The sequence below is a fragment of the Felis catus genome, chromosome D3 (assembly GCF_018350175.1).
Source record: "Felis catus isolate Fca126 chromosome D3, F.catus_Fca126_mat1.0, whole genome shotgun sequence".
Taxonomy (NCBI): domain Eukaryota; kingdom Metazoa; phylum Chordata; class Mammalia; order Carnivora; family Felidae; genus Felis; species Felis catus.
Genome location: NC_058379.1, coordinates 80,313,988 through 80,326,764, shown reverse-complemented (window position 1 = coordinate 80,326,764; position 12,777 = coordinate 80,313,988). Strand labels below are relative to the sequence as shown.

General features: G+C 45.5%; 1 protein-coding gene across 6 annotated transcripts in view; it reads right to left on the bottom strand.

Annotated features, from left to right (window-relative positions):
• Window positions 1-617: 617 nt before the first annotated feature.
• The window catches only part of ZCCHC2 (zinc finger CCHC-type containing 2), a 64,797-nt gene continuing 52,637 nt past the window's right edge, over window positions 618-12,777 (bottom strand). For 3 of the 6 annotated variants that reach the window (XM_023242070.2, XM_011288139.4, XM_023242067.2), the window contains 2 exons: window positions 6,783-8,273; window positions 3,741-5,821 (listed from right to left, as the gene is read on the bottom strand). In XM_023242070.2, coding sequence (XP_023097838.2) covers window positions 5,754-5,821; window positions 6,783-8,273 — 1,559 coding nt within the window. In that variant the 3' untranslated portion in view covers window positions 3,741-5,753. Of the gene's footprint in view, window positions 1,191-3,740; window positions 5,822-6,782; window positions 8,274-12,777 lie in introns of those variants that run through there. The other 3 variants (XR_002737379.2, XM_023242068.2, XM_045041066.1) reach the window with 3 other exon arrangements.

Below are 12,777 nucleotides of genomic sequence, written 5' to 3'. Positions count from 1 at the left end.
TGTTTGTGATAAATTGAGAATGCGGTCGCTGAAAGAGGAGACTGCTCAAGTTACATTTATGGCCAGCTGCCTGCATTCTTTACGGTTTTGGGCACAGGCTTACAGTCTCAAATGTTTTCTGTCTTACGTTCAATTTTCTCTATGTTAGGTCAGTGGGAAAGAACATCCGTTTGCTTGCATTGTCCTTGTCCCCCACCAGGTGGCGCTGCTTCCCAATTAGCAATTTCTTTTGGTGAGGGAGGCTGGCTGAGACCTCCTTTTACAGCAGATTAAGTTGGAGCTGCAAGACGAAGAAAAAAAACATGAAGAGCCACCCGGCCCCCCACCCCACCCCCCACCCCCAAATTTCAAGTAGCAAAACAGGATCTGAGGATTAACAGCTCTGGTGACCGAGAAATGCTGTCACTGCACAAGAGGTAGATTGCGGGAAGAAGGGTCTTTGATGCCATCTGTGATGTGCCCCAGTCTCCAGAGCAGAAAATTTCGAAGCCTACAGCCTCTGTGTTCCCAAGATGGACAGACATTTGCAAACACACACAGAATTCAGGCAACATGTACCCACGCTCCAATCCAGAGGGCTCACATTTTTCAAAGGAGGAATGCATTTAAGAATTAGGTCAGTGTCTCAAGATACTTGCATGTTAACAGGCACAAATGCTGTGTTGTAAGCAGTGAACAAATGCTGACGTTAGATGGACCTTCGGAATCCAAACTGCTTAAAGCCAGTGTGCTAATGGGCGTTCTCTGGGGGACAGCGCTGCCCCCCTGTGCACGGTCCTTGTGATGGGTACACCTGAGTTGACACCTGGGACCCCAGAGCCCTTCATGCTCGTAAGAGCCGGCCCCTCTGCCCCCTCACCACCCGCCCCCCAAAAGGAAGGTCCGGAGATACGGCGACCACGCTTAAAGTCAGAGCACCCCTCTTCCTCACTTACTCCCCCACACCTCATTTCTCTGAAAATAAATGGCCCTTTCTGTGGGGTGGCCGGGGTGGGGGAAGTCAGCATTTTTCTTTATTCTTTGGAGATGAAGCGATGGAAGGGTTATGGGGTCGAACTATTGTCACCGCTTGCCTCCATTCGGCTTCACTGCCTTAACAACCTCAGAGCGCTTTTGTAACCAGTATGTAGAATTGAAAAAAGACGTCTTCCAAGCTCAAATGGATGATGCTTTTAAGTACTAGATGCTACCTGTCAAAAAAAAAAAAAATTATTTTATACCGTGCTTTCATCTTTCTGCAACCTTGTCAGAAAAATTTGATTTTTAGCACTTACGTGAAAAGTTAAATGTGGATCTGCCTTGTGAACGAACTTATTCTACTCCAGTATCGAATAATCAGAACCGCACGACTCGGCCCATAGCCGCCATTAGTTGGTAGGCTCTCCGGCTAGGGTTAATTTTTGAGGACAGGGACTATTTGGGGTCTTTTATCAGTGGACAGAGCTGAAATAACTGAGTCCAACGTAATGCAGAACTGTGTTTTTTGCTAAGTTCCTCACCACCCCTTCCTCCTAGATTCAGTTCCCCTCCGTGTTTCCAGGTCTCTCAACCGGTGCAATTCTCCTGTTCATCAAAAAAGAATTCAACAGACATCGGCGTGCCTCCTTGGCGCTATTTCATTACGTTCGAACTTTCGCACGTGTGATTTCATTTGACCCTCATGGCTATAATTTAAAATAAAGTCTCATTTCCTCTCTGGGGAAAATAAAGCTCAGAGGCCCAGGCTCCTTCCCCTCGCCTCCTTCTGTCCCCACTTTTCCCGCTGCCTCACCGGTGCCCTAACCAGCCTTCGAACGGCCAGACTTTCTTTCCTCAACCATCCACGTTTCTTTAAATACGTAAAACCCTGGATCGCGAGGAACTTGTTCTGCGAGCGTGCCACAAGGCCAGCAAACATTTCTAATAAATTTTAACTTGATAAATGAGTGATGTCTTGCCATACGAGTCGTACATTCGGCCAAACACCACATGATTGCAACCGAGTCAATGGTTCCTGAAATACACTTTGATATATACAAGTGCTTTGGATTACAGGCATGTTTCCGGGATTATGCTCGCGAGCCAAGTTTTTACTGTACCATCATTAACGTGTTCTTCCTCTACTTGAAACTTGGTAATTTCTAATTTTTCAACGGACCTCAAAGTCTCCAGCTTGACTCTGTTTTACCTGTTGAACCACACACCTCACAACTCTTTCCATATGTTCCATCTCCTACACCGGCCTTCGTCTCCTCCTCCCACATCCCCGGCCACAAAACACAGTCGCTTCCATTCCTGAGCCTTGCCTTGCGTCCCCTCTTCTACACTGGGACCATCCGGACCCTGCCCCTCTCCACATTCCCCTCCTCCACAGAGCCTGACATGGGCTCTTCCAGGGTATGCTTGGCCCTCCCATGCCAAGCCTTCCACGGCACCGTCACCTCCATGCAGGAGGGTGTCAGGATACGGACTGAGGGACCGGATGCTGTCGGCACGAGTGTAAACCACTTGGGAAACAATTTGGCAAATCCTGGAAAACTGAGCATTTTTGTGTGTCTTACAACCCAGCACTTGGCACTCCTGGATTTATAGCCTAAAGAACCTTCGCATGCACGAACCAGGAGATGGTACAAACACGCTCCAGTGAGAGCAAAAAAAAAAAAAGAAAAGCACCCACATGTTTGTGGACAGAATGGAAAGTGTGTGTTTGTGTTTTTCCCCCATGAGACACAACAGAACAGTGGAAAGTTGGAGACAATGAATACACTGCAGGAACGTAACATCAGGACCCCAAACCAGTAGAGACAGTCATGCAAGACTACGTACAAGACACCTTTTCCATAAAGCTCAAGAAAAGTAGTACACGGTGTGTGAGGGAGGAGAACGTGACATGTGAGGGGAAGGGCACGGGGACGATAAAGTTTACAGTCGTGGGCTCTTTGGTGCAGCGGCAGAAAAGGAGGGAGGAGGGGACACAGGTAAGGACACGGGCAGCCTGCGCATTAACGTGAAGGTGGCTTACGGCTTGCGTGTCCCACGTGTAGGTGCACGGGTGCCAGCCGAAGGGGAGAAGGGGAGGGCTGGGGCCTCGGGAATGCTGTGATCATTTGGAACCCACCGTCCAAATGGGGCCAGAGGGGACATTCATTAGATGCCTCTGGACAATCGTCTGCTGCCTGGTCAGCTGGAGCCCTTGAGTGCCCACTATTGCATGAATGCTGGGGGACAACCATAGGACAGACAGGGCCTGGGCCACGCAACGAGACCTCAGGGACCGCCACCAGACGTGACTGTATGGTGCACACGAGGAAAGGGTCTCCCCGTAAATTACTGACTGCGTAAAAACGGACTGGAGACTGGGTCACGGCCAACAGAACCGGTGAAATAAAAGCTAGTCAACAACGCACGGAGAGTCGCCCGGAAAAACACCATCGTAATGAATCTGCGAAAGCAAATCGTGTTCTCTACACTTTGGGGGAGGGAAGCCTCCACCAGAAACACAGCTCTGGGCACGCGGCGTGCGCTCGGTGGGCCCGGAAACACAGTCTCTCCTCTTCGTGGTCACACAGGTGACCTCCGAAGCAAGGCTGCTGGAGAAGAAACTGAAGAACATCCAGGTGGTAAAGAAACTTTGGGATTCGCCGCCCCACGTCCCAGGGGAAAACGGCTCGATTGGTGGAAAAGAAAAAACAAATCACCGTGTGTGAGGCCCTCCTCCTTTTCATTTTTACAAAATCTGCAATAAACCACAATTCTTAAGCTGTTTTTCATTTTTTTTATTGCTGTTAATTCAAGGAAAAAGGGTTGCATAAAATCCAATCTGTTCTAGAAATATAAGTGGCCTTTCCAGTACATAACATTTCAAATATCAAAGTATATGGTAAACATACAAATAAGGAGAAGGTAACATACCTCCTATATACAGTACAGTATTTTAAATCATAAAATAAGCTCCATAAAGTACAACTGGCAAGTGGTTCCCAACACGGCCCATACGTGGCTCATCAAAACTCTCACTTGGAACAACTCAACGGCAGCTTAGCAATTAATTTAATAATGTGGTCCAAAAATACCCAGATCAAATAAAATATATTTAATCAAAATAATTTCCTTTATGCGAACTTTCTTCTTTAAATTAAAGCTTTCATCTACCCCTTGACACCCACCCCTTTCCCTTCCCCCCGAACTCCCACCCTGAAAGTTAGTTTCAAAATGTACATTGCTGTTATAAATATAAATGCTACCCATGAAGCATTAAATGAAGCTTCTCTTTTCTTCAAGTTTTTCCTTTTATCTAGCAATCTGTTGGGCTTCTGAACCCAGACCAAGTATTTAAGTTCCTCTGCTGGGCACTGACACCGCCCCACACGACACGAATCTATCCCTTCTGCTCTGTACTGAGGAATGGGAAAACAAAACCAGCCCGACCCTGAACCCCTGACCGTACGGGGGCAGATGCTCATCGCTGTTGAATGCAGCAGTTCCAAAAATACACCCAAGGCTTCCAGATAATCTCAGTGCACTTTAGGAAATCAAAAATTACCTGGAAGCAATTTAGTACATAGATTGGCTTTAAAAAAAACTTTTTTTTTTTTTTTTTTTTTTTAAAACAGCAGCATTAAACTTAGTGACAGGACACAGACATGCTTACTACTGTCTGAACACACTCGGAAGCCAGTCTTTCACATTATGATCACGCAGAGTGGGAAACTTATCAAAGTGACTTTGCGACGAGAGAGACGGGTTAGGGAACGAACCTGACTTTCGCAGAAACCAGAGCTTCCGCTCGGACTGCAACAGACCACACACATCTCGAACACAACGTATCACTGCTACAGTCGGCGTGAGAAAAGAAGCAATCTTTACTCCGGTAGTGTCTCTTTAGCACGACACGGTGACAGACTACAAGAGAGATCAGCCGTCGACTTTCATCACAGACACAGACACAGACACACACACACACACACACACGACACTCACACGTTTGTTCACTTTATGTCTCTCTGAAGCAACAGGCTAAAAAAGTATGACGAAGTAAAAACTTTTTTTGTTGTTTTGTTTTTTTTTTTTAAGAAAAAGCTCTTTGTCCGCTTCATACATCATATTTTTTCAGTTTCATATGGTTTTACTTCTTCCGCTCTCTTCCACTTAACTTGAATTTTGATTTGGACAACAAGCACTGCATATATGTATTTACGTGATGCTGTTTATTACATATATACACACGATTTGGGGAACTTGATTTCTCCTCTCAGATGAAGGTGAAGCACTTCACCCTGGATTTACAGGCCACAGGAAAGGGGGTGGCGGGGAGACGTGTGTCCTTTGCGGTGAAAGTGAGAAAAGCTGGGAAGAAGCAAAGTTTCTCTTTTTCAAAACCATATGACTGTCACCAGTGTTGTAAAAAAAAAAAAAAAGAAAAAAGGTCAAATACACAGTTTTAAAGATTCAGTAAACATTGCACACAGCAAGTATTCAGTGTAAAAAAAAAAAAAGCACAGCAAACATTTTCCTTTTGATAGTTTGGAGGTTTAAATTACATGTATCATACAGATAAGCCTGTTGTTGAACCAGGAGACCAGAGGCTCAAAAGCAACGCATTCTTTTTTGTTTTGGACATCAGTACAACAGAAATGAAAAACCCCAAGTGCATAGAAATCTAGGAAATGTATAGACAAAGAAACACAAACAAAATACCTTTCCTTTCCTCCCCTCCACACCCCACCATGACTCCCCAACACGTCAGGGTATTAAGCAGTCAAGCTTTACGCGTTTCAGTCTGCAGAATCCAACGTATCATTAGAAGGGGGGAGGGGAGGTGCGTATCTCAGTCTGTAAGTGCCTAAAACGGGAAAGACAGAACTGCTAAGTCACTGCTTACAATGCAATGCATCACAAACCACTACAAGATAACAAAAGGGCATGCTCGCCAGAAGGCAGCTTCCTCCGCACTACTATGGTCCCAAATGGCACACAGGATTACCTTCCAAAGTAAGAGGAAGTTTGTGCTTTAAGTCCAACCTAAAGCTAGCAAACCCAATCTTCCTTTAAAAATGCCAAATACACATTCGCACTTCAAGACTTCTTTTCTGGATGAGACTTGGCAAAACTGACAAAAGCCAAATCCAAGTGAGAGAGAACAGTCTGACGTCTACGCTGAGTTTGTGATCTTACTCCTACTTATCTAAGAACATCTTTCTTATTCCTGGTGGCGAGAACATTAAACGGAGTTCAAGCTAACTCCCTTGCTCCCAAACCAGTGCTTAAATATTTTGTTCCTTAAAATGCATTATGCATCTTTTTTTAAGCATCTGCTGGGAAGGGAAGGGGCAGCGTGGTGGGGGGCGGGGGGGGAGTGTGCATGGGGCCAGCCGGCTGTGCATACGTGTACCACACTGTAACTAACAATCATACCTGTCGGGTGACTAGAATTACTTCCCACTTCTTCCTATTTAAAAATTTCGCTTACTCTACAAAACAGGACTGTAGCTTAAAAAAAAAAAAGTGCTGCAAACAAGAGATCTGCTATCATGTGACACAAATTCCCATTATATTCCTTCCAAAGTGCCTCAACGGTTCTTAGGCTCTCACTGGAAACTGAATTCCTCAACTCCCTCGCGCTGGGTGGCCCGGGTCTACGCTATGTTTTCCCATTTGCCTCTGAACGATCTGTCACTGAAAGCACACCATCCGTAAGTGAGCACACACCAGCTCCTTCTGCCACAACAGGCTCCCCGCGCTCAGTGAGGTGGGGAGAAGCGGGCACACTCAAAAACAAGTCCTCTGGGAGCTCTCATGATTACCTTGTTGACTGGCCTCCATGGACGACTGCTTGCACTCCTGTGCGTAGTGCCCGCTTACACCGCAGTTGTAACATGAAACGTTCCCGCTCTTCTTGGGCCCCGAACCGCTCGTGTTGGCAACTACGTTAGGTGCTGGATACACAGGGTAGAATCTCCCAAACCCCGCCATTTGTTGCATGCCGTAGTTGGCTTGGCTCCCCATGACCGGGTCGTGCACCAGGCCGTTCGCATACGGAGTCTGAGGCAGAAAAAAAGGAAGTTGGTTTCCGTTGCTCTGATGTGCTTGGTTGAGGTAGCTGCCGTTGCAGATGGATGGCAGAGTAAAGAACGATGGGACTCGGTACATTGGTCCGGGCATCGGGTTGGGATAATAGTAACTGTTCAGCTGAAGGCTGCCGTTGGTCCCGCAGCTGCACCTTCGCCCGCAAGAACCGCAAGGACCCGAGCCCATCTGCTGCGGCGGCAATACTGTCCCGTTAGCGTTCGTGTTTCCCACAGCGCTGATGTAAGACGTGCTGTCGCTCTGCGCGGTGCTGTGTGTCAAAGCGGGGCTCGGGCTGGGGGCGGGGCCTGGGGTGTGGGTGGGAACAGCGGGAGGAACCGACTGGGCCTGACCGATGCCCGCACCCGCGGACTGGGCCGACGCCGCCGCCGTGCTGAGCACGCTGGAATTCTGGCTGGGCAGCACGCCGGCAGCAAGCGGGGAGCCCGGCAAGGTGTAGGAAGCTGGTGGCTGTGCGGCCGAAAGGCCGGCTGCTGGGAGAACTACCTTCACATTGGTAGGCTGAGGGACGGTCCCAGTGTTTCCCTCGATTTGAGGCACCATTTGATTGAGTCCTACCACCTGGGATGCAGATTTTGCGATGGGGTCCGTGGTAGCCACAGGAGATCCCGGAAAACTACCTGGGCTATGGACAGGGATAAAGGCAGTGTTTGGTGATCCGATGCTCAGACTCGCGGGTGGCTGCTGCGGGATGTTAACCGGGCAACTCTCGGAGGACCCCTGTGGCGGTGGCAACTTTAGCCTCTGAATTGTCAGGTGCAGAGCAGGGGCGCTGCTGTGCGGGAGGAACGCCGACGGAAGAGGTAAAGGGGAAGCCAGTAATTCGAGGTGTTTTTCGGATTCTCCGGTAGAAGCTGTTGGCCCCAGTATTCCAACAGGGGTAGAATTCGTGGACTCCCTTATTGCAGAAATTGCAACGGGACTGGGAACAAGCATCCCTATTGTCTTGCCGTCAGCGGATTTGGGTGGAGGGACGACGACGTCAGACTTCTGGGCACCATTGTGCATGACACAGTGTAAAGTTGGCATAAAAGAAATATGCTGATACTTGGGCGCATGTAGGGGGTCTCCTAGAAGGCCTCCGTTGTCGCTTCCTAAAGAAGCAATCTGAACAGGTGGCTTGACACTGACGGTCTGGTTGACAGAACCACAGCCTGTAAACCTGGTCGTTGACGGATTCCCAGAATCCTCAGAATTGCTGTCTGTGTCTAAGGAAAACAAACACAAACAGCTGTCAAAGCGGAACTCCGATCTCCTGCTAGAAATAAACTTGAACTATGTATCTAAAATGAACCCTGAAGTTTGGAAGTGGAGGAAATGTGTCCCTCGGTTACCTGACAGCCAAGAATTTTTGGCTGTCTATGGACTTCGTTTAAAAGAGAATCGGGACAAGGCAAAACCACGGAGATAATAAAAAGACCGGTGGTTGCCAGGGGTGGGGAGTTGGGGGGAGAGGTGAAGCACAGGGGATTTTTAGGGCAGTGAGAACGATCTGTAGGGTATCATAATGGTAAATGTAAGTCATTATACATTCGTCCAAAGCCACCGAACGTGTAACAACCAAGAATGAATCCCTAGGTAAACAATGGGCTTTGGGTGAGAACAGTGCGTCAGTGGAGGCTCATCCTTGACAAAAGACGTATCACTTTAGTGAGTGGTGCTGATAATGGCGTAGGCTATTCATGTGGCAGAAGCATATGGGAAATCTCGGTACCTCCCTCTTTATTTTACTGTAAACCTGAAACCGCTCTAAAACAATTAAGTTTTTAATTAAAAAAAAAATCCATGGAGAGATCAGCAACAAAAAGGTTAACTGGAGGCCGAATGAAGCACAATACAAAGACTGAGATTTATTTGGTATCACCTGATTACTGAGAAAAGGACTGGATATTTTTTAACCTTCATCGATTTTAGGCAATTCACTTAATTTATATTCTGTACTCCAAACCCAAGGTCTTCACAGATGTCTCCCGTACATGACACAATTTAAAGGAGCTCAATCACAAGATTGCATTTAACCCAAATATCTAGAGGAAGGGAACGGAAGGGAATGGAAAACAATGGAATAAATGCTCTTACTCTTAAATATTTCAGCGGGGAAATAAAGCCACGACTATAGTCATAAAACAAATGGTGTTAGAACACAAGAAGCAAGACAAATGTAAGAGTGCTGCCATTTCTCCAACAGCAGGACCAGTGAAGTGGCAAATACAAAATTATACTTCATACGGTGTTATTACTGCAATCACTCTTACGCTTGTATACAGAAATAACTGCAATCTAAACTTCCCCTGGATTTCCTGACTTTTGGTATAAAAAGGGCAAAAGAGAAAGTCCAGTTCACAGCACGTAAACATCATAAACCCAGATATGGCAATAATATGTATGGAAACCATGCAATTAAATATTGTGCCTATTTCAATGTCTTTTTGCTCATAAATACAGGCAGAACTGGACAACGTACTTAAAATGTTTACATTTATTAAGGTAACAGTAGCTATAGTCAGCTGTTAAAAATTTTTGAAACAATACTAAAGACAAATCATTAACAGCAGTCTTTCTCAAGAAAGGTTAAACAGAACCTGCCTACTGACACAGAATGTCAACAGTGTTATTAGCTCAATTACTAGAAAGAAGAAATTCAATTTATCAGTAAGTGGTTCTACTATAAACTTCCCTTAATAACTGAGGTGCTTCTTGCTAAACTTTTTTCAAAAAAGTATCCAAAAATTAATAACTTATCCAAGGCATTTTATCTGTAGCTGTACCATCAGAGGAATACACAGTAAAAGATAAACATTTCATGGACCCACAAACACATGGCCAACTAATCTTTGACAAAGCAGGAAAGAATATCCAATGGAATAAAGACAGTCTCTTCAGCAAATGGTGATGGGAAAACGGGATGGAGACATATAGAAGAATGAACCTGGACCATTTTCTTACACCATACACAAAAATAAACTCAAAATGGATAAAGACCTAAATGCAAGATAGGAAGCCATCAAAATCCTAGAGGAGAAAGCAGGCAAAAAAACCTCTCTGACCTCTGCTGTAGCAAATTCTTACTCAACATATCTCCAGAGGCAAGGGAAGCAAAAGCAAAAATGAACTATTGAGACCTCATCAAGATAAAAAGCTTCTGCATGGTGAAGGAAACAATCAGCAAAACTAAAAGGCAACCGATGGAATGGGAGAAGATATTTACAAATGACATCTCAGATAAAGGGTTAGTATCCAAAATCTATGAGGAACTTATCAAACTCAACACCCAAGAAACAAATAATCCAGTGAAGAAATGGGCAAAAGACATGAATAGACACTTTTCCAAAGAAGACATCCAGATGGCAAACAGACACATGAAAAAATGTTCAACATCACTCACCATCAGGGAAATACAAATCAAAACCACAAGGAGGTACCACCTCACACCTGTCAGAATGGCTAAAATGAACTCAGGCAACAACAGATGTTGGCGAGGATGTGGAAGAAAAGGGTCTCTTTGGCACTGTTGGTGGTAATGCAAACTGGTGCAGCTGCTCTGGAAAACAGTATGGAGGTTCCTCAACAAGTTAAAAATAGAACTACCCTACAACCCAGTAACCACACTACTAGGTATTTATCCAAAGGATGCAGGTGTGCTGTTTTGAAGGGGCACATGCACCCCAACGTTTATAGCAGCGCTATCAACAACAGCCAAGTATGGAAAGAGCCCAGATGTCCACTAACAGATGAATGGATTAAGATGTGATGTGTGTATATATGTACACATGTATACACATACACACACATACACAATGGAGTATTACTCAGCAATCAAAAGAATGGAATCTTGCCATTTGTAACAATATGGATGGAACCAGAGTGTATTATGCTGAGTGAAATTAGCCAGAGAAAGACAAATATTGTAAGACTTCATTCCTATGTGGAATTTAAGATACAAAACAGATGAACATAAGGGAAGAGAAGCAAAAATATAAAAACAGGGAGGAGACAAAACATAAGAGACTCTTAAATATAGAGAACTGAGGGCCCTGGAGGGGTTGTGGAGGGATGGGCTAAAGGGCAAGGGGCAATAAGGAGGACACTTGTTGGGATGAGCACTGGATGTTATATGTAGGGGATGAATCAGTGGATTCTACTCCTGAAGTCATTATTGCACTATATGCTAACTAATTTGGGACGTAAATTAAAAAAAATAAATAAATAAACATTTTTTTTAAGTTTATCTATTTTTGCGAGAGAGAGGGAGAGAGAGAGAGAGAGAGAGAGAGAGAGAGAGAGCGCGAGCGAGCACGCACACATGTGCACGTGCTAGCAGGGGAGGGGCAGAGTGAGGGAGACACAGAATCTGAAGCAGGCTCCAGGCTCTGAGCTGTCAGCACAGAGCCCGACGTGGGTCTCAAGTGGCAAGCTGTGAGATCATGACCTGAGCTGAAGCTGGACGCTCAACTGATTGAGCCACCCAGGTGCCCAAAAGGTAAACATTTAAGTCCAAAGAAGATACAATATTTTTCAGGTGGTCAACTAAATTTCCATTTGAATTGGGCTTTCTTTAAATCTTAAGTCATAGTAACTGGCCCCATGAGTTTAAATGATACCAAGCGGTTTTCTGAGCACTGTAAGGACTCATGTAGCAAATCAGGGATGGTCTCTCCCTTTTTTGCACTGGCTTTGAAAAGTATAAAAGTCTTGAAACAAAACCCCATAATGACCAACAGAACAACAAAGTCACATGCTTTTTATTTTTTTATTTTTTCAACGTTTATTTATTTTTGGGACAGAGAGAGGCAGAGCATGAACAGGGGAGGGGCAGAGAGAGAGGGAGACACAGAATCGGAAACAGGCTCCAGGCTCTGAGCCATCAGCCCAGAGCCTGACGCGGGGCTCGAACTCACGGACCGCGAGATCGTGACCTGGCTGAAGTCGGACGCTTAACCGACTGCGCCACCCAGGCACCCCAGTCACATGCTTTTTAAAGCAACCTTTTTGTGTACTCAAAATTCTAAAAATGATTAGAGTTTTTTATCACAGTGGACATCTCCCCCCCTGCTGGTTTTAGATATTCCAAATGATTCTTCATTTAGGGAAGGCTCATTTAGCCACTTGATAACTGAGCCTATCCTAAAAAGGGCAAGTTCTGCCATCTAAGCCACCAACTTGCCAAATCTGACAACACGAAAGGGAGGCTGCAAAGTAACCCAAGTACAGATGCACTCCTCACAGTTCTCAGAGAGGCCAAATTGCACTATTGGCCTAAGAACCCCAGGATTACTGGTACGCCCTCCAGAATTGGGCATGGCATGTGAAATGAAACACACTGAACGCCGGTCTATTCTGGAGAAGGCATAAAAATTCTCTCATTTAACCTTCGTAATGGCTCTAGGTGGTTATTTCCTTTTTTTTTTTTTTCTTTCACAAGAAAACTGCAGACCAGAAGTACACTGTTGCCTCAGATTAGCAGAACTGGGGTCTGTAGAGTCACTGCACACTATGTCTGATAGGACTTCACAACAGCTGCACAGTCAAGATCGGTTTTATTTGTATGTGATGCAGGAGCACTTAGGGCCATAGCTCCCGAAGACCTGACTGGACGCTCTGACACAGAAGCTCAGGTCTCAGAAAGCTATGGTAGAAGGATGTCTACAGATCTTCAGGTGGCCCAAGAGAAATCATTCAATACCTCCTACTACCATGGGTACACCTTAGAAC